General features: G+C 40.1%; 1 protein-coding gene across 8 annotated transcripts in view; it reads right to left on the bottom strand.

Annotated features, from left to right (window-relative positions):
* Positions 1 to 26,231, bottom strand: part of RAI14 (retinoic acid induced 14) — an 85,500-nt gene that overhangs the window by 50,714 nt on the left and 8,555 nt on the right. For 6 of the 8 annotated variants that reach the window (XM_050986609.1, XM_030236928.2, XM_030236925.2 and 3 more), the window contains exon 2: positions 24,125 to 24,216. In XM_050986609.1, the coding sequence (XP_050842566.1) occupies positions 24,125 to 24,160 (36 nt within the window). In that variant the 5' untranslated portion in view covers positions 24,161 to 24,216. Of the gene's footprint in view, positions 1 to 14,706; positions 14,887 to 24,124; positions 24,217 to 25,201; positions 25,312 to 26,231 lie in introns of those variants that run through there. The other 2 variants (XM_018922906.3, XM_018922908.3) reach the window with 2 other exon arrangements.

The raw sequence follows: 26,231 nt of genomic DNA on the forward strand, positions 1-26,231 counted from the left end.
GCAACCATTCAGCACATTATCACTCTGATCCTCATTATATTCAGGGTGCAATTTAAGAAGGTATGCAGAGATGCCTTAATTAAGCATGTAATGTCTAAGTGTTATATAAAAAACGCCTTTTTATTGTAGATGATTCAACCCACTTTTTAATGTAGATGATTCAAACCTGGCTCCTAGAAAAATAAACTGATTCTTGCATGAAAACTAAAGAAAAATGACAAGCAGGAATAGTTTTGTTTCTCATAGTGACAGAACCAGCAAGGAACAATTACTGGGGACTGATTGAGGTGCAACTACTCCCAAATCTTTCTGAAAAACACCATGTTATCACTACCCCCATGTTATAACACCTTGCTCGGCAGCAGACGGGACCTGTCAGCCCCAGCACACACAGAGTATCCTACCCCTCTAATAGTGGGCATACTTAACCACAACAACAAAGAAGTTTAGATAGAAACTAAGTTTCAGCAGAAACTAAGAAGCCAGGAGACCACACAAGAGAACCAGGAAGTGTATCCATGCTTCCTGAGTCCCGGTCCAATTAATATGAAATCAAAGTGTTGGGAATCATCAGGTAAGGCATAAAGAAGGAAATGGAACAACTATGGACTTTATTCACCAATGTGCAGTATTGGTCACTTTCTTTAAAATTGCATTAGAGCTGCATTAGAAAGGTTTCAGAATTGCAAAGATGATCCAAAACAACACTTGTATAGAGATCAAACAGGCTAAGGTACCTCAGCATATTTAAACTAAGGGGGACACAAAGATGACAAAAACCACTGAAATGGGGGAGGTAGACAGGGATCAACTGTCACAGCACAGATGAGGGACCATCACAGGAAGGTGGAACCAGGTCAAAGCAACAAACAATTCCAGACTTGTGGTAGTCCTTTGCAAGGACGTTCCAGACAATAGGTTTATGTGGGTTCAGGGAGGGACTGATCAAACATTAGGCAGAAGGGTTCACTACAGATTTGGAAAAGAGTTTCCACATGTGCAGGAAACTGCTTAAGCTGAAACTATTAAGCAGCTAGAGAGTATTAAGGAGAAGTGTCATTCATACTTGCTCAGTGCTTTCTCTTCCCTAGATATACCCAGCAGGCACTGCTGGAAAAAAAGACTAGAGACCCTCAAACTGAGTGCTCTGTTCATAACAGAACAGAAATTTGTTCAGCTCCATTGGGGCTTTTTGTGCCACAGTCCCTATTCTCTCTCCTGCTCTGCAGAAGAAAAATCAGCCACATATTGGTGTCTGTACAGCCTGATAGGCACCAGGACCAAGTCAGGCTACAAACACTGCCCTAAACCAGTGGCTAACCACATGTGACAACACTGCTTTTCTTCAGTAGTGACGGATAGAAAGTAGAAAGAAAAAAACTCAGAACTGCTACCCCTCATGTGTGCTTCACCTCACCCACAAGCACAGTCCTAAGCAAGGAACCCTTGCACAACCTCCACAAAATGGGGCTGTACAGATCCCTCCACTCTTTCTCGAGTGTCCCAAGACAATGAAGGAAAACGAGGCAGCAATCTTGAATTCAACATGTCAGCTCTGTATCACAAGACCAACATTTTTTAAAAGACAGCAGAGCAAAAATGGTTTAAAGCCACCAGATTTGGCCATGCTGCCTTAACCACACAGGCAAACAGCTGGAATGCTTTTGATTGTATGGTCTTCTCAGGACCCAGCCACAAATTTCTATCATCTTCTGGCAAGAGATTTTAATGGTAACTTGCATCAAGGGATGAAGTCTAAACCAAGGACAGGCTACAGCCACACTGTAATTCATGGCTTGAATAAAAAACCTCAGTATGGATAAAAAGGTCATTCTGACATGGGCTGAGGACACATCTTTACTATGGAAGGATATAATTTCAGTAGACTACCATCTCTTATGTTAGATATATTTTATGCTATGCACATCCCATTATTGAATTATTTGTTGAACCAGCCATTTTGAAAGCTAAATAGCTTATTTATTTACCTAAATATGGATTTGAAAAGGAAGCTCCCAAGAACCCTCATACTAGTAAAAGAATGATAATTCAACAGTTACAAACAATGATCACCACTTTTCAGTTTTGTTTAATCCTTCTAAAAATCTCCACTGCACTAAAGGAAAAGAAATTAAAAAATCAAGGACTTCTATTCGGAAAGCTCTGCATAGTATTTCACAACAGCCCTGCAATTACTTCTGAGAAACCAAATTTTAAAGATTTTGGCCTGCTATGTTATTTAAATGGGAAGAGGCTGACAAAGCTAAAAAAATGGAACCAACCTCCTGTTACTCCTCCAAGAGTTGCAGTGAAGATACTGCTATTAGCAAAATCTGGGAGTAATATTACCGTAGTGACTACAGAAATTACAGTAAAGTGTGAACAGACAATTCATCCATAATCTCACCACAGAACACTGCTATCTGCTTGAGAAGACAAGGCTCAAAATGCTCTTCAGCATCTCTAAAGAACTCTACAAGACTGAATGATTGTGCACTGGAAAGTGTTTCCTTAGGAATGAGGAAAGTTTTGGCACACACTCTGCAACGTCACTATAAATTAAACCTCTGTGCTGCAGCTGTCCAAGGCTTTGTACTCAGTCCCTGACACAACACATTGCCTGGGGCTGCTTGCTGAATGCCTGCCCAGCCACTGAACCGGTTTCATTGTGCTCCCCCTTGTAAAACTGGGCTCAATACAGCCTGGCCATCTCCAACGCCACTTTCTTCTAGGCAAATGCTCCTGATTGAATAAGACATCAAACCTTGGGCCAAAGCTTTGTGACTGCTTAATGGTTACCTGCAGCTTCCATGGCATATTAAAAACAGCTTTTATGCAAGAGCTTTTCACGCTGTAAACTAAAAGAAAGCGTCAACATCAGGTATAAATGAAGGAAGGAGGATTCCACCATTCCAAATGTAGTTTTGTTTTGGTATATTAGTTTGTTTTGGTGTGGGTTTTTTTTAAAGTTATTTTGGGGGGTCTTTTTTTGTTGTTGTTGTTTTGCTTTGTTTTTTAATGAAGGCAGCAAACATTCTGGCAAATGAGAAACATTCTGAGAATATTACATTCTTTGGAAATAGAGGTTTTAGGTTAATATTGAGCTTCGTGGGTAGCTAGCCACTTCCTTAGCTTTGTTTTATTTTAGAATGCGTCATTCTTTTATTTCTATGCCTATGCAAAAAGTTTTCCAAACATTTAATGTCGGACAGGAAAACTGAAGTGGAAAGTGGATGACAGCCAGTCTAACTGAGCTTTATCAACACAGTCCATACATCCTGACACACTATACACGCTTTAAGTTACCTCAAGCACTATAGCCAGTCATGCCTCTGCTATTTGAAGAGACGTCACAATTTTGCAAACAGAAATGATGGAATTTCAGTGTAAAGTCCAACACAATAAACCATGTTGTTTATGATCCATATGCTGTTTGCATGAGATTGGAAAACAAAATAAAAAAGGCAATAAAAATAATCCTTGTATGTAAGTAGAACTAGAAAAGTTAGGTGCTGCAGTGCCACATTATTACTTTTAATCCATCAAAAATGATTATGTTTAAGAAATACATTATTAGCCTGCAAAACTGCAGGCTTCATTATGTATTCCTCTGTCTGCATATGCACCTCCCACCAAAGCAAGCTGACATCGCTTTTCAGTCGGCTGAAAGAGCAATCACTGTGGAGACAAGCACCAAAAATATTTATTCTCAACCAAGAAGTTAACTACGTTTCAAGACATAGTGTCTTCTGACCTTGGCAGCTTGGGACTGAATTCTGAACATTTTCAGAGGTGTGGTAGAGCCTGTGTCACATGAATGATATCTACAGAAAACACTGGACCAAAAACCGAGAGCTAATTACTTGGGCTCAATAAAAACTGATGTTTCTTGCTACTGCACCAACGCAGCCACTACCAACTCTTATTTTAGATACAGCTACTGAGTTATGTCCGGAAAAGCCTGGTTACCTTGGAGATCACTCCCAGACAGCTCTGGCAGAACTCACAAGATATATTTTACCAAAATTTTTCACTCTTTTGTATACAGTCAGTCAATTTCTATATGCTTGAGCAAAACACAAGGGCACCAAACAAAAGAAACACCAATTTAGTGCATGCTTCAACTACTCTCCCAGCATAGCTAGATTTTCAACATGAAGTAAAAGAGAAAATAATTGTGTCCAGATCCTACTCTGTAGGTGAGTATCAATGCCATGGTGTGATAGAAGGTTTCTGTACACACATGGGGGATTTGGTTTTTTGTTTGCCTTTGTTAGGGGTTGTACAGATAACAAGTAGGTATGATACCAAAAATTATTCATTAAAGTAGGCTTTCTTCCCACCAAATGTAGAAAATATACTAATTATTTCATTGGTTTAATATAATCTATGGGATGGAGGATTTGCATTTTGGGACACATGGTAGAACAAATACTCTTGTTTACTATTAAAATAACAGTACTGCAGACTCATCTTGAAATTGCCCCTTCTAAACTGGGCCTAAAATAATTTGTATCTGGGAAATAAACTGTGGCGCTCTGCAATAAACACAGTCACAGGAGAACTGGAAGGATCTATGAAAGCAAGAGCTCAACACATCTGTGATGATGCACAGTACTCAAGAACACTTTTGTTCTTTCATTTCTGAAGACAGCATAAAAGGGCATTTCTTGCACCAACAACTGAAAAAAAAGAGGCAAAGAATCCATTCAAATACGACAATTGTATTTGATTTGCATGGTTAAGCATTCCAGTTTCCTTAACTGTTTAGGTGGGAGGGTGGGGAGCATTATCCAGCAACCTTTTCCACAGTAAGCAGGACTGAGCTGTATGCTCTGTATTTACCTGTGTTCCACACAGCTGGGTTAGCTGGTATTCAACATGGCAAAAAGTTTAACTCTTTGCAAACTATTCACTTCACTGTCAATCTCTGAACACAAACTGGGGGGAAAGGGAAAGTTTATAGCCACTCAATAAAAAAGAAAAAAGCACACACATCCACGTATGTATTTTGAAACAGCCACAGGGAATTAGAATCCAATTTTCCCTCATTATTAAGGCACATGTACATCTCAGGGATAATCAATAAGCCAGAGTAACAAGGTCAACAAAAGCTACAGGCTGGTCACAACAAGGAAAATAGCATGTGTTTAGAATTCATTGCATTGATTTTACAATTTCCTCCTATTTTGGCATTTCTTCAGAAGAGACACATGTACCCATATTTAAGTTTCTGCCCTTTCCTACTGCATCTGTGCAGCTCACCTACTCGCATCAAAACATATATGATACTTGCACTTTCAATTTTTTTTTTAAAAGGCATGTTTATCACCAAATTGTCAGAAGTGAATTCCTGCATAAATCAGGCTCTAGGAAAACAGACAGCTCCACTACCTCACTTTAGTTCTGCACACAGTGTTGTCAAACAGGACTTCTAGATCCTTTCAGCAGAGACATGTTCCCTATTATGTCAGCACTTGTAACACCCTCTTGCTCTGTAAGACAGCCCAAGGAGCTAAGGGTGTCTCTGCTGCCCTGGTGACACACAGCATTCAGGCAGTGGATATGATTTTGCAAAAAAACTGAGCTGACACTCCTCTTCTCTCGGGAAGTCAAGCAGTTATTTCCAGAACTCTACAAAAGTCAATCCATCACCACAGCTTAAGCTCTTTAGTTACTTGCTACCAATTTCACTCTCCAACTCTCAACCCTTATGTTTTCTCAGAAGTACAGCAGAATTGACACCTTACTTACCTCGGCAGCTACCTCTCATGCTGCTCAGTCCCTGAGCTACAAAAATCTGCAACCACACCACACCAAAAAACCCTTATCTTCCGCTAGGGAAATGCTCCTTTTCTGCCCGGAGAAGAGCCAGGGGAGCAGTGAGCAACAGACACTTCGGGAGCTGAAGTTAACCAACTCAACAGCACACACAACTTGCAGACAACATGCTTTACAAGGCATGAAGAATGTCAGGTGTTTACAAAGGAGAACACTGGCTGCAGAAGGTTTCCCTTCCCATAGGCCAAACTATCAAGGTTAAGCAAGACAGTCAGTTACCTTTGCATATTATGCATAATCACAGACCGATTTTTAGCCTTGAAAGGTGTATTTCCCCTCCACCATCTAAACACTGTGAAGTTGTACACAAAAACAAGATGGCTTTTTATTCATGACCTACATTCCAAACCTCAAACAGGCATCAAGTTCTTCTCAAGATAAAAATCGTTTTAAAATTCTTTCTGGTTTTAATTTCTTTGGGTGAGAATGCTCTAAAGAACAGAGGGTTGGGAATGGAACATATTTCTGTTCATATTTTCTGAGTTAGCCTTCCCCCTGCACCCTGAACTTTCACCTCCTTGCAGACGTTCATGCCTGTTGAAAATTAAAATGTCTGCATTGCAGGATGGGCCATTATAATTCAACACATGCTGTTTTGGAGGAGAAAAAGCATGGTTTTGAAATAGCTCTGTTACAGGTCAGGAATGTAAAGCAGAGTTCATATTTCAGATGACAATGGGAACCAGAGCTTTTTCTTGCAAACACAACCCAGCTTACAAGCAATGAAGGAAAAAGAAATTTGTGCAGTCAGGTCTTTGCAGGCTACTTGTGTTTTACAAAGGGCAGCATTGCAAAGCCCTGTTTTTACCACAGAATACAAGATTTCAATATTTGCTTTCTGAACATACTTTCCTGCTGCAGTCTTTGCTCTGCCACAGATGACTCAATGGGCAATCACTTGCTCTGTATCCTTCCAGAGAGCATCCCAGGCTCACAACACAACTGCACCATTGAAACACCCCAAGCAGAAATAGTACAGCTCAAATGAGATGGTATCACAACTATGTATTATATTCCTCAAAGCTATGAAGATTGTGGTTTGATGCATTTTGCTACAAGTCCCAACAATGCCCCACAGAAGAGGGTGAAATCTCATTGTCTTAATAAACTAATCCCACTGTTTTGGTTCATCTCCTCCAAACAATCCTTTTTTGCACTTAGATTCACAGGTGTGCTTAAGAAAGATTACGAAAGTCATTTCATCTGTGTGATATCAGTGTCAATACCCTACAGTGGAGCATCTTGCTTGGTGGTCTCAGAAGACAGAGGGGAAGCCAAGCAAAGCCAAATAAGACCACTAAGAGTTCATTTTCACAGAAAGAACATCTGTGGAGCAGCTTCCAAGCTCCACAGAACCTGTGCTGCAGAATTTGTCCAACCCTCACTTGCATTTTTTCTGAGATGCAAGAACCTGTCAGACAGATTTGCTATCACAGTAACACATTTTGACTGTTCAGTAGGCCACAGCACCCTGCCCAGGTAACAGGGAAGAGCTCCTGAGAAAGCTGTATGTATCTTCCATACAGGAAATGCAGATTTTGCATGGAAATTATTTAATGACTGCCAGTTTTTAGGCAACATCTCCTGAAACAAGCCATCCCTGACAGAATGGAGGAGACAGCAACCTGGACAGGCACCAGGCAGACAGCATTCCTGCACATGCATTCTCATACATGTGAGAGTCAATAACCTCTGAAGAGTGAAGCTGAAAATTTGTATCACACAACAAAGCATAATTATGATAAAGACAAAATACCTTATTCTCTTTCATTTCTTATCTGAATAAACAGTATAAAAGTAGCAAGAAACAGGATGCAAGTTCAATCATTAAAGTTCTCAAAACAGTGAGAGAGATAAAATATGACTCTTCTTTGACAAGAGGTTATACCTATCAGTACAACATACATGATATCAGGTAAGAAAAAAATACTGTAATGTTGCAAAAGGCAGAGGTCTACTTCTTTTATGAGAAACAGTGCAGGCAGATGAGTGTCAGAGTTCAGTTTATCCTAACATTTCCGTCAGGGTTGAAAGTGCCATTGCACAAAGCACTAGAGAAAAAAAAACCTAAACTTAATTATTCTCAAATTGCAAGGATAGCCCGATGCTTGACGAAAAAAAGGCAGTCTCCAGAACAGACATGTTAGGTAGCTTTAATTAAAAAAATTCAGTGCAGCACTACTTTCAAAATTCCAACTATTTTACAGAGTTGAATCAGATCTCCTAACAAGTTTATTTAGCACAGGAAGAAACCACATCTCTGTACTTGAATATAAATTGTCAGCTTTAGAAGTAGGTCCCAGCTGGTAGCTTTCTGTTAGCACTACTTTGTGACCAAAAGAAACCTTCATCCCTTGATAAAGCTGGTTTTAGCAAACTCAGCAATACAGGTTTGAGGGTCCTGTTCTTGTTCCAGAATTGCTCTTCTAGAAATAAAATTTAATTTGGTGCCATTTCCTCCCCAACCCCAACCCCCCAGAGATTTATGCAATCATTCTATACCAATATACCTACTCCAAGATTACCAAAAGCTAGAAAGCAGTCTCCAAGATAAATACACTCATGCAAGTTTCATGAAAAACTATATTGACAAGAATAATACTGTGCTTCCACTGAAGGCTGCAGCATGAGCTTAGCTGCTGTGTTTGATCTGTCAAATGCCAAAGAGCTACCTGCACTACCTGCTTTAGTAATTTAGAACAGCCCCAGCAGACACTGTGTGACGTCTGGCAGGCATGTGGGGGACCCAGGAGACTGTGGTGGGAGAGAGCTGCCTCTGCACAGAGGTCAGAAAAAGAGCAGAAAAGGCAGACACTGAAGGCCAGAGTGAAAAACCACAGGTTCTGACTGTGACAAAGTGGAGGAGTACAAAACAACCATGCAGGGAAGCCACAATTCACTAGTTCTGCTTCTCACGAAGGACCTTGTGAAAGCTAAGGAATCTAAGACTGATTCTGCCCAATCCCAAGAAAAATTGTAAATGCTCTTAAGATGTTTCCTAAGTGGTAACCTTACTTTATTACAACTTCTGCAGGGTATGTGGTCATAGTTGCAACATTAATCAGGGAGACTTATTTTGCTCAGAAAGGAGGTTTAAATTGGGGGATCAAGAAGAAAGGTAAGAGAGAAGACAAATAGAACATGTTTTGTTTTTTAACACCAATGGCAGCAACTCCAACCCCCACTTTACATACAAAAGAAATTAGTTTATTAACTCCCTTAAAAGCACTCTCTGTACTGAGCCACTGAGGAGGGAGAACTGCATGAACACTACACTGCTTTCCACTACTGGAAATGAGATTCTGTGTCATTCTCATCAGCCGAAGTTACATTCTTCCAAAAAAATTGCTGTGCATGGCAGCCCTGACAAGCTAACATACTAAAAGACTGATTAAGAGGACACAAATTAATGTCAACTGCTGATTTTCCCCACCACTGCTTTCTTGTAACAAAGACTAAAGGCATTGTAATTAACTTTCCTCATGAAATGCTATGTTCTAAAGTTGGGCCTAATTAGATGCAATATAATTCTTGCCAGAAGCAGATAATGTGTGTCTTTCATTGACTTGGGTGACTGGAATTTATGAATGTTCAGCATGTCTGCGTAGCACAAATCACGTTTTACCCGCTGCTCCACAAACAAGCACAGTGTCTCTTTTAAGGTACAATCATCTGCATTTGGTACTTTATAAGTGGGAAATGCGGCTTTCATTTTAGAACAAAACCTCATAAAAGAACCTCTCAAACTGGAAAGGCAAGAAGGGAAGATAAAAATAACAGCACTAAGCATAGCAAGATCCCGGCCCAGTACGAGCTTTCTGTGGTACAGACACACACACACACAATAAGCTTGCAGGGAGCAGCAAAGGGATATGGAAAGAGGGAAGAAGGCACAGCTTAGCAGCAATGCTTTTCATTATAGCAGCAACAACTAATATCTGTTAGTAAGCACAGTGCCTCAAGGGCAGTGTGAAAACCCACATGAAGAAACGCCAAAAAGATCCTCAAAGCTGCAGGAGGACAATGGAGGCCCAGGCCGGCAGTAACGCAATCCCAAGTTGCTGTCTTCTGAAGTTAGTTTAGCTTGAAATACTTCTGAACTCCACCCACTATCAGCTGAAGAAAAAACAAGGAACAGAACATGGATGATGATGATTCATGTCAGTGCAAGCTTCTATTTTTCTATTTCAAATAAAAGTCAGACTCCATGTCAATAGACATATTCTCTTTTCCTTCAGTTTTTCTGTTTGTTCTGCTTCCAACCAAGAGCTTTTCTCCAGGGCTCGGCAATGGCAGACAATCTCAAATGTCTTAACCTTTTTCCCAAAAAGAGAGACTGAAGGGACCTCTCTACCCATGCCAGAAGCAAGTAGTGGTAAAGATCCAGCAAAGGTTTCAAGTGGACCTTGCCAGAGAACTCCTCAAGTAGAAAGAAAAATGGTAGGCAGTCTTCTCTTTTGGTGTCTTCCCCTACCAAAAGAGCCCAGGAACAAACAGAAAACTGACCAGGAATGCAGGGTGAGCAAGGGCTGTAAGACCAGAGGATCTATAATTTTGAGTCTTGCCTTACAAACCCAAGGTGCAACAAATCACATATTTGATAAGAATCAATTGCATCAAAAAACCAACTAAGTCTAGAATTACAAATGTCAGAAAGACTAGAGAAAACCCTCTAATTGCATTATAAGGTCCTGTCCCCATGTTTAATAAGTTACAGTATTCAACAGCCATGGTTTTGATCACACTACTTGCCTTCTACACAACCATTAGTGTTAATTATTGTTACGGGTGACGAATTTCATAACCACAGCTCCCAGTCCTTTTTAATAATTACTGTTGTGCAAATATTTCTGACTTCTGTATACACTGTTACAAGAGATCACCTAATCCTGGTGGTCAGCAAAGCTGATGAACCCTGGGAAGCCAAATCACAGTGTCCAGAAACTACAACTGCATATTCCTAATAGGACAGGAGCTGGAGATTAGTACATTTAAACTCCTGTTCATGTACCAACACTATTGGTCAGCTTATCCAGTTTTGTCATACTTTAGACATCCTGGGTTGATATTCAAGTTTGAAAGAGCCCAGGATAATGCCCAATGTGACTATTTAAGAACATTTTTAGATCAGCAGTATGTTAGTTTTGAAACTTACACTTAGTGTGCATGTGTTTGAAATGACTTGTGAAGAGACAAGACTAGAAAAAATCCACATCACACACAGTCTGTGAAGGAATTTAGTAGATTTCTGATCTAGTCTTGCATGTTCATTGTGGCAGCACTCTGGTAAACATTGTGAATGTTTTCAAGATTTGCCCTATTAACCAACCACTAAATGCACCCCTAGAATTAGACAGGTCAGGTATGGAACGATCTATGAGCTTTTAGATCAGAAAACAGGTGTTAGGAGAGCCTTCACTGCTTCTGTTCCAAGCCTCAGCAGTGACTTACTCTAGAGCAAGTAACCTTCCCCACAGAGGAAGGGACATACCTCACCTATGAATAGCAGGAAGCCCAAGCTCAAGCTGTGTGCAGATCACTCCACAAAACAAGCAACATCCCCCACAGCTCTTTGAAATATTTATTTCCAAAATTTCTTTTCTACAAGGTGCTCCTTTGTGTTATTTACCTGGATATTCTAGGTGACAAGCAAAACCAGTGAATAGACAAATGGTCTTTAAATATTTCCATTAGTGTACGATACAGAAACACTTAAATCTGGATTTGGGTTTTTGTTGTTTTGGTTTGGGCTTTGGGTTTTTTGGGCATGGGGGGTTGATAGTTTGTAAGAACAAGGAATTGGCAAATATGTAAGTTTCTTTCAAATTTCTATACCTAGACTTGATGACCAAAAAAAAAAAAAGGCTGCTTTGAAGAAAACAGATCTAGAAACAGAATAAGAATTCAAGACATAAAGTCAATAAATGGGAATAGTACTGCATAAATCGTATGCAAATTCCTGAGGACAGTGGTAATAACTGGAAATTGTGATGAATATTATTTTAACATTAACAGTGTCAATAAGACAGCACACCTACCATTTCTAACAGATCAGAAATGCACATAGCAAGACGTTGGTAAGCACACATTTAGTCTGTATTCAGTTTTATTTAGAATCCAGACAGTTTTCTTCTTTAAAATGCAGGCAAAGGAACTTGGGTGATGTAACTTAAGAACACCCTCAAACCTGCCCCTATACTCAACCCAGAAAAGCTCACAGCAGCTGAAGCATGCAATGTGAAATAAAGCGGGTTAAGTAAAAACAAGGGAATTGGTTAGGGAATAGGGGCTTCTTGGCATTCCTTTAAACCATTTCCTGTTCACCCTTGAGGAGTGTAATATAACCCTAAGAAAATATATCTGACCTCACTCCTTTCAGCTGCATTAAAAAGGTTTTAAAAGCAATTTAAATATCAGATTGCACATTCATAAAAAACAGAAAAGAAAGAGGTTATACATATTATTGCCTTCATCTTCTACTAAGACAAGTTGGGGGAGTTTTTCTTGGTTTTGTTATTTTTTTTTAATTTAATGAGAACTTTTGATTTTCCCTGGGAGACGAGGTCAACAGACTAGGGCACTTCCTGTCTGCAGCAATGTCGTGTGCTTATGCAGACATGAGTCTTCTGACAAACAACTGATTTATTGCAAAGAGGGGGTCATTACAATCGTGGCATATAGCAAGATCACATTCTTTCCTACTTGTTTTGCTTAATCACTGCGGATTACTCAAACACACTTGAAAAGAAGATGCATTTCAGCTGTGTGTGAAAACTGACAATTCATCCAAAATCACACACACACACTGAAAGCAGGAGAGGACATGTTCTAGGTCAGAGCATGATCATGCATTGAAAAACCTGTGACTAATCTTACAACTGGACTAAATGTAAAAGATGTGATCCTACAAAGTCCTCAGCACCCTGTCACCATAAACATAGGTCTCAGCTTCTCAGAAAGAGGAGACTATCATGAGGGACTATTAAAGGAGACTATCATCAGGGACATTTCCAGCTTCTATATCTAAAGTCACCCCTCTGAATCTTACTGATGGAGCCCTCATGCAGTTCTATTACACACTTTTGGGACAAACTCAAGTATGCTGCAAAGTAGGTCTGATTCCAGTAGTGTGCAACCACTAAATACCAGATTTTAAACAGGGGAGACTCAAGAGACAGAGTTTGGTTTTTCTTGGTCACCATAGCCAGCTGACATATCAAAGTCAGAAGAGCCTGGCGAGACCCAAGCCATGTAGAGCTCTGAAAGTTGTTAGTCTGGGTATGGTAGAAGCTGCTTGTCTCTCCTTAAAGGGAATTTACACCGTCCACATGTTTCCACAGTACCTGAGCACTGCAGAATTACTATTCTATCCACAACAACTACCCCATTGAAATATTTTTTCACACCTCTCCTTTATTTTTAAGGTGTGAAAGCAGGATAATAAGGCACATTATTTTGCACAAGGCTGCAAAAAATTGCATTGAAAGATGAGGGACTGAGCCTTTTTTCCAATCTCCTGACCTCTTCTTCCTTTATTGCACTGCATTGGCAGTTCTCATGATTTTCAACTAGCAGCTTAAACAAATTCCAATGGCAAGATTTACAATGCCCATTTCCCTCCACCCCCATGAGATTGTACTAAGTTTGTTTACAGCCACCTTCGATACAAGTACCACGCACAAGGTTGTTTTGCTTATGTCAAAGGATGTTATTTTCTACATACTACTTTCATAAAACCGAAGATACTGAGCATTGCTAAAGTGGAGGGTGGGAGGAAAAGAACCAAATATCAAAAAAACTATCACTGTTTAAAACAGAAACATAAATTTAAGAAAATTAAAATGCTGCCCTACAGTTATTAAACCTATGGGAGTTACCCAGGAGACAGGAGACAAAAATGAGTGGAAGAATTGCTACTGCCAGAGAGCAGGAAGATATTTGTCATTCAGTAATATTTATGCACAATTTCTAGATAGCAAGTTTTTTTTTTGTTAGCATATAGGCAGATACAATCACAGCCACCACCGCAGCAAACAGGCAACCTAGCATCTCAAGAATAAATCATAAAGTGGCTTGATCTTCATCTAAAAGTATCATGATACTTTGGGCTTAGAAGTGGGAGGAAGCAGATTATAAATCTAAATTCCAGGCATGGAAACTCCCTTGCATGGAGTTCCAGGGCATAATAATTACATTCTTATGCTAGCAGAAGAAACACACTGAAAATGACAAGTACATTTCAGCTAGAAGTTAATTTGCTAAACTGCGTTCCTGGTCTCTGAAGAACACTTACTTCATGTTCTTCCATTTTGTATCAGAAATTCTCAAATTGGACTGGGTGCCTTCCCTTCAACACTGCAAAGCTAAATGACACAGATACTGTGTATTTTACAGGGTGAAACAGCACCCATAGCTGCTCATTTCCCCAAAACTGTGCAAAGACACAGTGAATGAGAAGAGCCTGGACACAAGCTTCTAGGGCCAGAGGAGTGTCCATGCTTCCCCAGCTAGCCTAAATTAAAAGAAGAAAATAATAAAGAAACTTTGGTGTTTACCACTTCATGTGTAATGACTGAGCAAGCATCACACATAACAATGAGAAAAAAAACCATACCATATATAATCCCAAAATCCCAAGCATTTCAACAGAAACCAGTGGCCACCCTTCAACAAAAGAGACTCACCTACAGCCATTTCCCCCACACACTGCTCATGTTGGTCCCCTCCCATTCACTATATCACAGTTTAGAAAACAATATAAATTAACATAAATTACATTTTTTACTTAAATGACCCTCTAAGGAAAGCAAAATTACTCACAAACATAAAAACCCAACAGCCTACATCTGACCTTATGCATCTTACCATCATCTGAGTAAACGGAGATAGCTGCACTGCATCACCACTGGAAACTTTCAAGACCTTTTTGCTGTGACATTAATCTGAGCTAATGTTTCTCACAAACACATGGAAACACAACCTTCCTCTTGAGTGCACAACACGGTAAATAACCAGCAATCCAGCTGAAGCGAGACCTGGCTTGCACACAAGGAACCTACACTACGAGAAACAAAACCAAAACACACTGAGCAACTCCAAGTTTACAGGCAAACAACATATGCATTAAGAAGTGGTATTCACTGCTGGGAAAAAAACTGCTGCCCAACACAAAGCCTAGGGCAGCTTCTTGCTGTGCAGCACTTCACATGCACAGCCCTTTTTGCAACGCCAGGGCTGCAGGGATGCACACCTGCTGCCTGCTGCATTTATCACACTTTGACACAGGACTGGAGACAGCTGTGAGACAAACGCAGCAAAATTTGACAGCAACAGGCTGTTTGTACCAAGTGGCACAGGAATACAACTGGGTGGTCAAAATGAAATCCACAAGAATCCCACCCTTAAGTACGCTGTTACTGTGCCAGTAATACACTCCAAGACAGTTTGAACTTGTAGTCTTTCTCAACAGTGTAAGGCATAAGCCCAAGGTATACTGCTCAGGTTCCCTTAGCCACAGTGAAGGAATTTAGGAAAAGGGTCCTGCTTCTTCCCCTGATAAGTACACAGAAATAATCAATAATGTGTTATCAACACATGGCCTCCCCCAAAGTCCTGCTCTCTCAAATGGAGACGCGTGGCTATTATGGACTGCCTGGTGGGTAATAAATTGGCTGGATGGTCATATCCAGGAAGTAGTCATCAATGTCTGAATGTCCAGATGGGGATCAGTGATGAGTGGTGTCCCTCAGGGGTTTGTATTGGGACCAGTACTGGTCAGTTTCTCTGTTTGTGACACAGCCGTGTGATCCAGTGCACTCTCAGCAAATTTGCAGATGACACCATGACAAGAGGTGTGTTTGACTGGTGACATCCTGAGGGGCCTAGACAAGCTCAAAAAGCAGGTCTGGGGGAGCCCATGAGGTTAAGAAGGACAAGTGCCAGTGCTGCACCTGGGTCAGGGCAACTCCTGGTATCAGCACAGGCTGGGCATAAGCAGCCCTGCCCAGAAGGACTTGGGGTGCTGTGGGTGAGAGGCTGCACATGCCCTGCCATGGCACTCACAGCCCAGAGAGCCAAACGTGTCCTGGGCTGCATCCAGAGCCCCGTGGGCAGCAGGGCAGGGAGGGGATTCTGCCCCTCTGCTCTGCTCTGCTGAGACCCACCTGGAGCACTGCATCCAGCTCTCGGCTCCCACAGGAAGCAGGGACCTGCTGGAGGTCAAAGGACTGGAGCACCTCTCCTTTGAGGACAAGCTGAGAGAGATGGGGTTGCTGAGCCTGGAGAAGAGAAGGCTCCAGAATAGCTTAATGTGGCCTTTTAATACTTTAAGGCAGATAGTAAAGAACAATGGAGAGGGACTTGTTCTCCAGACCTGAGGCAGTAAGACAAAGGATAATGGTTTAAAACTAAAAGAGGGTAGACTGAAACTAGATGTAGTGAGTTGCCATTGCTGCTGTCAAACAGAATCACATCATGCCATAAGCAATCATCCCCCAAAGAAAAAAAAAAGCTGGAGGAAAAGAACAAAACCTCATCTTCCTCTAGACCCCAGAAAGAAGACACTGTGGGATAACCTGCCAATCTCAGCATCTTCAACCTCAAAGTATATTTCAATGCTACACTGGGGGGAAATCCATCCCTCACTGGAGCTGGCCATGTGCGTCCATGGAGCCAGCATTTTGGTTTTCATTCTTGATTCAATGCTCTTTCAAGCAGACTGAAATCTTTCTTCTGACTTCAAAGAGCCCTGTTTCAGGCTCTGGATAACCAGACAGGTTACCCAAGTTGGCAAGATTCCTAAGAAGTTTCCACCACACACAGCAAAGAAGCAAAGATGAAAGAGGAGAGGTATGCACCCATGAACTGAGCCACACAGCTTTGTTAGGCACATATATACGCATCGGCAACCACATCATTTGCAAAGTTATTAAAATACCTTTGCTTCTATCATTGCAACCAAGTCAATACAAGTGTTCTGGACAGTTAGCTGTGTGTTTCATCTGAGCATATGCATCCAGCATATTTGGGAAATGAGAGTCCTCAGACAGCTATGCAGGAATAAACTTAGCCAGTTTCACATTATGTTTTGCTAATTATACTATGCCACCTCTCAAAATCCAAACAGTAGAAAGCAGCACTAATATCATGTGGAATAAGAGCACTACTTAAAAAGTTTTCTGCCTCAAAATACTTCAAGGTAAATATGGAGTCCATATAGCAACCTAATTTCTTAAATTAAGAAATTAAGACATCTTGAAGCTGTAGTTAAAAGACATTCCACTGTAATGGCTTTTGCCAGCTCAATGTTAACATGACTTTTAAAAGCTTAAGGCTGCAGCTTTGTCCAGATCATTTAGGTCTTGAATAGGCAAAATAGCTCATTAAACAGGTTTTCAGATGTCAGAACAACTATATAAGTGCAGACTTCCCTTTTCCTGGGAAGAATGGCCACTGACACAGTGATTCTACTCTGTGCTTTAGCTTCACAGATATTCAGAGCATGTATGAGATGTTTAAGTACACCCCAAATGTGGCAATTTGCAAGGTAGCAAAAAAGGGTTTAACGTGTCCCTAATGCTGGATATTTTCCTGGACTACACACAATCAGAACAGCTTCTTGAAGAATAGCACTAGAATGCATTGCTGGAATAAGGTATTTAATACACCTCTTTCAGTCTGACTCACTCCTTAACATTTGTTGTCTGTTTGTATCGTTCACAGTCCACCAAAATATAAGCACAGAATGAAAAGGCTCAAATCTACACTAAAATAAAGTGTATGGGTGTTCTATTCTCTAGATAATATTACAGCAGATATTCACAGCAAACTGTCTTCACTAACAACAAGACAAAAGCTTTCAAACACAAAGACTGGGCCATTCCTTAAAATACTCTCCTTCTCAGGAGTTTTAACAGACAACTTCATATCAGATCAGGCACCAGCAGTGCCAAAAAGGAAGAGAGGATATAGTGTACCACAGTAAGGACACACAGACTACTCATTTGTAATTTTAAAATTTATTTTACTTTACATTTAAATCTTACTAAAGATAAACAAATAAACGAAAAAATTACAAACGCTTTTTTTCCAACTCTTCCAAAGTTGGAAGGCCCTTGAACTTTTGTGCTCTCTTTAAAGGGACACAAAAGAAATGTTTCTACACAAAAAGATTCCTTTCTTGTTACCAATAGATTCAAAAATACTCATTTTCTCCAGTTTGCATATGCCAATTTGGCTTTCTTTTTCCAACTCATTACCATTTCATAATCCTGTTTAAGGAAATAACCATGTGTTTATTCAAAGTAAACTAAGGTTTGTCTCCTGTAATTCCAAAGACCACAGCACAGCTCTCATTTAACCAACTCCCTCTCCTTTCTGTCTCAAAGGTTCGGAGATGCTGCAGGTGGTTTACAGAATATCTGCAAGTTATTTAGCCTTAAACACTTCTCAAACATTCCCATCCAGAGACAGATGATCAAGAGGCAACCCACAGCAGCCCAGTTGCTTCTTCTCCCAGAAGTTACCAAAATAGCAACTCTGACCCTTCAACTGTCCCTCCTTTCTTCTCCCTTTACAACCTTCTTTCTTCCCTTCTGTTTTCCCACAGCCTTATTTGTCAGTCTTTGCTTGTCTTCTCCATTCCATTTTCTTTTCAGCATTAAAAGTGATGCTACATAACTTTTGGGCTGATATTGGCCCCCTCACTGAGGTCTCCTGCACACCAGAATTACAGTTCACCTGAATAAAATAATTTTATATTTACTCTGAGGACATTCCTATTGTGAGTAATAAAGAAAACACACTAACTGATGGCAAGAGGTTCACCCTGAACTGACTGGAACCAGCAGCGGGTCTTACTCCAATATACTCATAACATGTTTAATTTCTTTCCTGGACAAAGCAGAGCAAGCTGAGTAGAGCAGAGAGTATGCTCAGAACTGGAGGCATGAAGCCAAATAGCAGAACATGGGGTGGAAGGTAAAACTCTTGACTCCTAACAGAGGAAGGGGGAATCAGGAACCACAGCACCCATTTCAAGAGGGGAAAGAAAGTTCATTTTCCATTCCTAAGAAGAACTGGTTGAGGGCAATCTGTATGTTCCAGAGATCAGCCCTCCATCACATGCAGTGTAGTGGAATCAAAGATTAATACTGAAGAACACAGTAAACTGAGCAAAAGCTGCATGGTGATGTGTTTCATGCTTGATTCAATCCAACACACAATAAAAACAGGATACTGAAGTAAAAGCAAGCTTCAGAAGTTCATTTTCTAACTAATTGTGTACAACGGTCAAGCAACACTGCCATTTCACTTTTTTTGACAGAGAGAAATTGCGGTGGTTTTTTGTCACAATTATCCTGAAAGAAAGCATCTATGTACAAAGCAGATACTACAAATTTGAACCTCATGCTCCCCTTTAGGTTAATTGTAGCTTTCAGTGGACAGAGCAATTTAAGGGCTGTTTGCAGGAGATCCTGCTTTTTTACTTTTCAAGTTGCCCCACCCACGTTTTGCTCTCCCACACATTCAGCCCAGAACACACAAGACCACAGATTTTAATTGAATGTACCCCAGCAATCTCTCCATTCCAAACCCCCAAGTAGGTTAGCTTTCTATACTTTAAAAACTGCTAAATGTAAACTCACTTCTTCAAACATTTGGCATTAAAAAGAAATGCCAAGACTTAATTAACACAGTGTCTAGATTAAGACTAAGATTTTACACTACAACATACCTATCTACTTCATAATTTTGAGATTTTTGGAACAATGACTACAGCAAAAGCCAAAAAGCAGAAATTTTCAATAGAACTGCAACCTTTTCAACACCCATGTAATAGTACAACATATAGGCATTTCCAGAAATACCAGAAGTTAAAGCAGATAAGTAGCATTGGGGAATCCCAGCCTGTCTGACATTAGGTACCTTTTTTGGAGAACTGCACAGGCAATTTTCAATGTTAAAAGACACTCTATTATTTTAATTATTTTAATTATTATTATTGAGGGTATTTGGAAACAAATCCCAATTCTAACCTTCTTGTCCATTCGACAAGATAGCAATTAGAAGAAAACTGGTCTCTGTCAAATTGCAGTATGTGTTTTTCAGCTGATCTTCAATACTTACAGAAAAGGGCCCTAAAGCATTTCAGTTTTTGCCCACACACTTAAGACAGTGGAAACAATCCGAACCATCAGAGCCCTCACACAATATGCCTTTTCTAGAGTAACCAAGAACATGCCTAAAAGCCAGTCTACCTGAACAAACCACTTATGCACTTACATCATTCTAGTATCAAGAGCTAGATACTTAAATATGTGTAGGTGCCTGAAAATGTTGATGAGCACCTTGTCATATTTAAGAAACAGGCAAAACATGTTTAGACTGGCTTAATCTTCACACATTTGAAAATCCACTTTTACACTGTTTAAAATTCTAGACACTTTTGAAGTCAGGCCACAAACTGACTAATTACTACAGAAAACACCACGATCTCAAATACTAGAGGCCTAATAAGACATCAGTGGCTATATTTTTAATAGTAATTTTTAGAAACCTGTTTTTCTAAGCAGAAACTATGAAGAACTTCTGTCTCACTGGGTAGAAACATTCATTCTCCACTGTGTGAATAAACTATGCACGGTGTATAAACAAATTCAAGTCTGAAGTGATAGTTCCTGGTATTACTGTAGCAACCTTTTCAAGTGTTACATGTGATAGCCTCTAGGAACAATTAAAATGGCCATCCTTTTAGGCGGTCAGCTTTTATGTGTTTAGTGGTAGGTTTTGAGTTCGATAACGAGAGAAGCAAGAGATGAGGAGAGTAGAGAAAATACAGCTTCTCAGACAGAAGAAACTTGCTGCTTTGTCAAGACATGATTGCAGTTTCTGTGGTCTGTGCATTCTTTAGGTGTGCACAACCACTGCTTAGCTCCCAGTCTTGGCATTTTCTCCCACCCAGGCACCCTGCTCACAGATTCCCAGTCTACAAGCATCCTCCTGTGACTACACATCATGCTTTGACAATAGTAATTTGTGACAGAGCGATAAATCTCATTCCTTCTCTCCAAACACACGTGTTCACATGGCAACAGTCACCCCCAGGAAGGATTTCACAGCGATTAAGTGTGTCAAGGACAAAAGATTCTCCAGCTAATGGGGCTGGATTCACAAACAGTAAATCAGGTGAAATACAGGGATACAGCAAAAGCATGAAGTGGGAAGTCTCTCTTTATCTAAGAGTCCTACGGTCATCTCTCAGCTGTGGACTACATCAATCCTGCTAAATATTTAAATTAGCAGCCTTATTTACTTGTGTATTCCTGTAATTCCTTTGCTGCCATGCCCACCCTTGTGCTTTCTACGCCAGTATTCTCAGGGTGTGAACTGACAAAGGAACTAAACCAAGCAACAGCTGGAGAAAGGGATGTCCTGCTACTTCCACCTAAGTTCCTCCTACTTCCACCATTCCTCCCAAGGCTGACCCTACAGTAACACAGAGCAGAGTGTTACCCAAATGACACTCATGCCACAAAGTATTTTTCAATTACTTCTTGTCCTTGACCTGGCTCACTGCAGGGTCAGATACACCCAAAATGAAAAGAGCAGATGTGGAAAAAGAGGGAGCAGGGCCATTTCTTTCACAAGCATCAAGACTGACATCATTTGAGCACCAAAGCAATGCCTTCTGGCAGGGATACCAAGAAATATACTTGAATATCAGCAGTTATACTTATTTTTAATTCAGTCACTGCAGGAAAGCCTAGAGAGCTTCAACACATCAGTGAAACTTCACGTGGTCTTCATTCCAGTACAGAGTTTTATGTTATCAGTCCTGCTGCTGGAGAAGTGTTTGAATTCCTGTTTCTCATGCACATCTTGAAAACTTACCTCCTACTCATCCCACTCTTTATTTTTTAATGCTAACAATAAGATTACAGACAAGAGTACTCTTCCTTACCCTAAGACTTCTTCAGCTCTAAAATACAATATATTAAAGATTTCTTTTAGAGAGCAATGAGAAAAATACTCACTCTACCCCTTCTGACTTTACCCTCCTCCCCAATCCAAGAGAAGTTACCACATCTTATAAATTGAAATGAAATACAACCAACTAATTCCCATTAAAAAGACATCCTTTTTCTCCCCCTCAAAAAATTGTAACTAAGAGCAGCTTCTGGAAAATGAAGAGAATTTTCCTTGCTTATCTTGCACAAAATATAGGACAGCTCCTGTTGGCTGCCTTGAATTATGCCCTTAAGGCTTGGCTTCAAAACAGAGGAAACCAGACTGTCATGGATTTAGACTGTTGTGCTCTCAGAGATGCATATCTAAATTTTAGGTATCTGAAAAATCCTTTGCAGTCAACCTTGTCTCCAGCCAGTAGACAGCAGTAGTATCAAAACAGCAATTACCTTCAGACTGCCCTTGATTTTGGGGAGAAGCACATACAAGTTATCAGGGCTAGATAAGAGAGGGATAAGTGAACCAGCACAATTTATGACAGTGGCTGAACTCCTACAGCAAGGTCTGGTTTCATCACATGTGTCACTTAGCCTTTGCTCTAGAGCAGCAGCCCAGCCAAGCAGCACAAAAGTGTGGATGAAGTCATCCTAACACATGGGCACACCTAACTTCCAAGGGTGTTCATGTATTAGCCAGCAGACCACTCTCATTACCCAAGCAGATAGCTATTAAAAGTTTTAGTGGTGTGGGTGAACTCGAAATAGCAATTGCTGCTGCTCATTGCAACAGGAACAACAAAGTCTGACCACACAACTCTAGCAGTTCTAAACTGAAAGGCAAGTTCAGTGAGATGGGGCACCAGAGACTTGTGATATTATTTTTATTTGTTGTGAAGTGGCACAAGACACTGTGCCACTGGCTGATTCAATGGTGACCAGCAAAATCAAATACTGCTTAAGTAGTGAAAAGTGTTTCCCTCTGCACCCAAAATTAGGATATTTCTGGAATATTCTAGATGCTTTAGAAAGCAAAGATTAGTTTCCATATTTAGCTTGCTTACAGAGGTAGTCTTTTAAGAAATACCTCTTGCTAAACTGAAGAAGCAAAGTATCCACCACTGCTGCTGCAAGGACACCAATTCAGCAGCTGCACCAGATGCTAACCAACAGCTCAAAATTCCTTCTGAGCAGTAGCCAGCATATCTGCAGATCACACCATAACAGTAACTCTACCTTCTTCTGCTACTAATGTGCACTACAGGCTGGCTAAAGAGACATTACTCTAATGGTGTGCTATGAGACCCTCTTTACATCAAAACACCCACTGAGTGCACTGTGTAACTTTACTCCTGAATATCAAAACTTCTTAAGACACTCAATTTTTCATCCAGCATCTTCATCCAATATGGCTGGCCCAGGACCCCATGCAAATCTGGCCATGACAAACAATACAGCACCTCTTTCAAAAGGGCACACAAAATTATGATGAAGAATGCAACACTACATTCTCCACAGATCATGAATATTTGTTACAAATTCCACACAATATCTGGAAAGTCGATTAAACACAAACTCATCTATTTCACAGACTTCTTACCAGTAACACAAAAACCTGGAATGAGTAGTAGGAAAAGAAGAGGACTAGACTACAGCAGTTCCACTGCTCCAAGGAAAGTATTGCTTACTATACATGTCAAAGTTTGGTATCCACCAATACTTCTACAACAAGCAAGATTATGTGCAGCCTAATGTCTCTCTAAATGCTGTTCTGGAGATTTTCCTGAGAACCCCCACATTTATGTCTTCCTTCCCCACTGCTCAAGCCTCATATCCACCCCTCCTGTCACACTAGGACTGATAAACCACAGCTGCCCTAATTGCTCAGCTGGTTCCTGTATTCTTGCTGACAAAGAAACCTTGCCACAGACTTGGGAGACATTAGTTAAGTGCTCAAACACCACACTGATAAGAATGGTATTAAGTTTATACAGAAATATGATTGGGTAGTAAAGTCCTTACAAGGCTTAACCCTAAAGCTGGAACGAAGTTCCAATCTGGGCACCAGCCCAATCTAACAGAAGTTCTGCAGACCCCACAGATGTGTATGATTCAGCTATGGGGACCAAGGTAGTAAAATACTGTTAATTTGCATAACAGATAATGGCTCTACAAATAGAAACGGCCTACTCCATACTGTACTCAGCTGTTGCCTTTGTGCTTTCTTCTGTAATTCATTAACCTATAAGCTTATCAAGGTGGGAGTGAAGAACTTGTTTCCAGCATGAAAACCAGCAGTCAAACATAGCAGAAGTACTTACGTCACTCTTCCTGAACTTTGCTTTTAAGCTCTTCATGCTGATCACATTCAACCTTCCAAACCTTTGAGGAGCTTTTTATTCTTCTTCAATATCTAAAAAAAAAAGAAAGAAAGTAAGATTCCAACTTGATACCATTCAGTTCACTGGCAGGCAAGTCACAATTGAATTTGCATACCCCATCAGTCTTTGCGGATTTAGCCCTCAAGCTGTAAAAAAGATTAACAGCCACTTAAGGGAACCTTTCTAACTGTTTCTCTAAACTTAGAAGTAAGCCTAAATCTGACCACTGAACAACAGAACAAATGTTCATCAAACCCTAAGCTGTATATCATGTTATATTAACTACATCTCCACATAATTAGATCAGCAAGACGTTCCTACATGAGCAGATTCCTCTGACCACTGTCCATTTTAATATTATCACCAAGACAGCCATTTGTAAAAATGGATTATGCAAAATCATAATTAAGCATGCAAAGTCATTCATTAAAACTCCACCATCCTACCACCATGGGTCTGCACTGGGTAGCAGAAGTACCACTATTATTCTATGCACCAGTACAACCACTAACCAAACTCTAAACTGTACTTCAACCTTGCAGGACACATACTAGGACAGCTCAACACAACACAGCAGACAGAATCACCTGAAAAAGACAGGGGTTATTGCTGGAAGAACTGTTTTGGATTCTTCCCCATAAGGGGGGAACTGTATGTGGGTTTTTAAGAGCCATAGCTGCTTGAAACTTGGCAGTGTATTATCACAGTCGTATTCCCCCTTCCTCCCTTCCACATGAAGGAAAGCAGCAGTTGAACAAACATACAAAACTAACCTAACAGACAAGCTGCAAACTCTCACAAAGGAAAGGGGGTGTCACGAGCAAAGTTTCTTAACAGAAAGCTTCAATGATACCACACATTGCCAATCCAACATAATGGTGAAAGCACATTAAAGCAGCATGGCAATGTGCTTTTCCCTAGAGCACAGCAGAAAACCGTAATGAGAGAGCAACATCTGGATTGGCAAATGCACCTAGATAAAAATGTTCCACATTTCTAGTTTTACAGTATGCTTACTGAAATAGTTAGTTGCTTTCATCTACAAGTTTTAGCTGCTATACAAATTCTTTCTGAAGGAACAGTTTAAAGTTAAGGATGTTCAGCTGTATAAACTTCCTCTCTCCACCCTAGGAAAAAAAGTAGAAAAAGTTTTACAAGTCTAGTCAGATAAATAAATAACTGAAATAGGGACAGAAGCATAAATTCAAAATAACTGAAATAGGGACTGAAGCATAAATTCAAATAGGTCATGCAGGGTCACTATGTTTCACATCACTCTTCAGAAACAGTAGATTACAGTTTGATAACCAAAGTGAGATTCAGCTGTTTCATAAAAGTACATCTCAATATTAAAGGCAAGTTGCTATGTTCTACATGATGACTCTACCATGAGTTTTAAAAATCCAACTACACAGCACACTGTTAGTAGAATATATATGCATATGAATGCTTCCACAAAATACAGCCCTAGCTACCATTCAGGAATAGCAACCATGCTAAGTAAACATGTTATTTAGTTCAACCCCATATCCCCATATTTATCTGGCAGCGATGTAAGACAAATTCAAAACTCAAGTATATTGCTTCAAAAAACAACCCCACAACAAACAAACAAAAAATCCCATACATTAAATACACACAAACACATTTCCCACAGGCTACGCCTTTCCAGTAGGTAGCAGTAGGTAATCTGGATGGGCTACGTTGTTAAAAAATCATTAAATTGAATTAAATTACTCTAAGTCTAATTATGCAGTCATTTTCAAGTCAAGTCAGAACCCTGACTGCATCCAGGTATATGAGCAAGGGATTTCATTCAAAATTCTTGCATTTAATCACAAGGAGAATGGGTTTGTGGTGTTTTGTTTAATTCTTTAGCAGACAAAAAGAAAAAAGAAAAATAGATTTTGCAGAACCTTTTCACTGCCTGACCTAGGTGAAAATTTCTTAGCTTTTTCCTGGGTGGAAAGGAGTATTTGTAAAATAGAAAAAAAAAAAAAAAACAACCAAAAAAACCTGAACAATCAAAAAGAAGGAATTATTTCAG

Source organism: Serinus canaria, chromosome Z (assembly GCF_022539315.1).
Source record: "Serinus canaria isolate serCan28SL12 chromosome Z, serCan2020, whole genome shotgun sequence".
NCBI lineage: Eukaryota > Metazoa > Chordata > Aves > Passeriformes > Fringillidae > Serinus > Serinus canaria.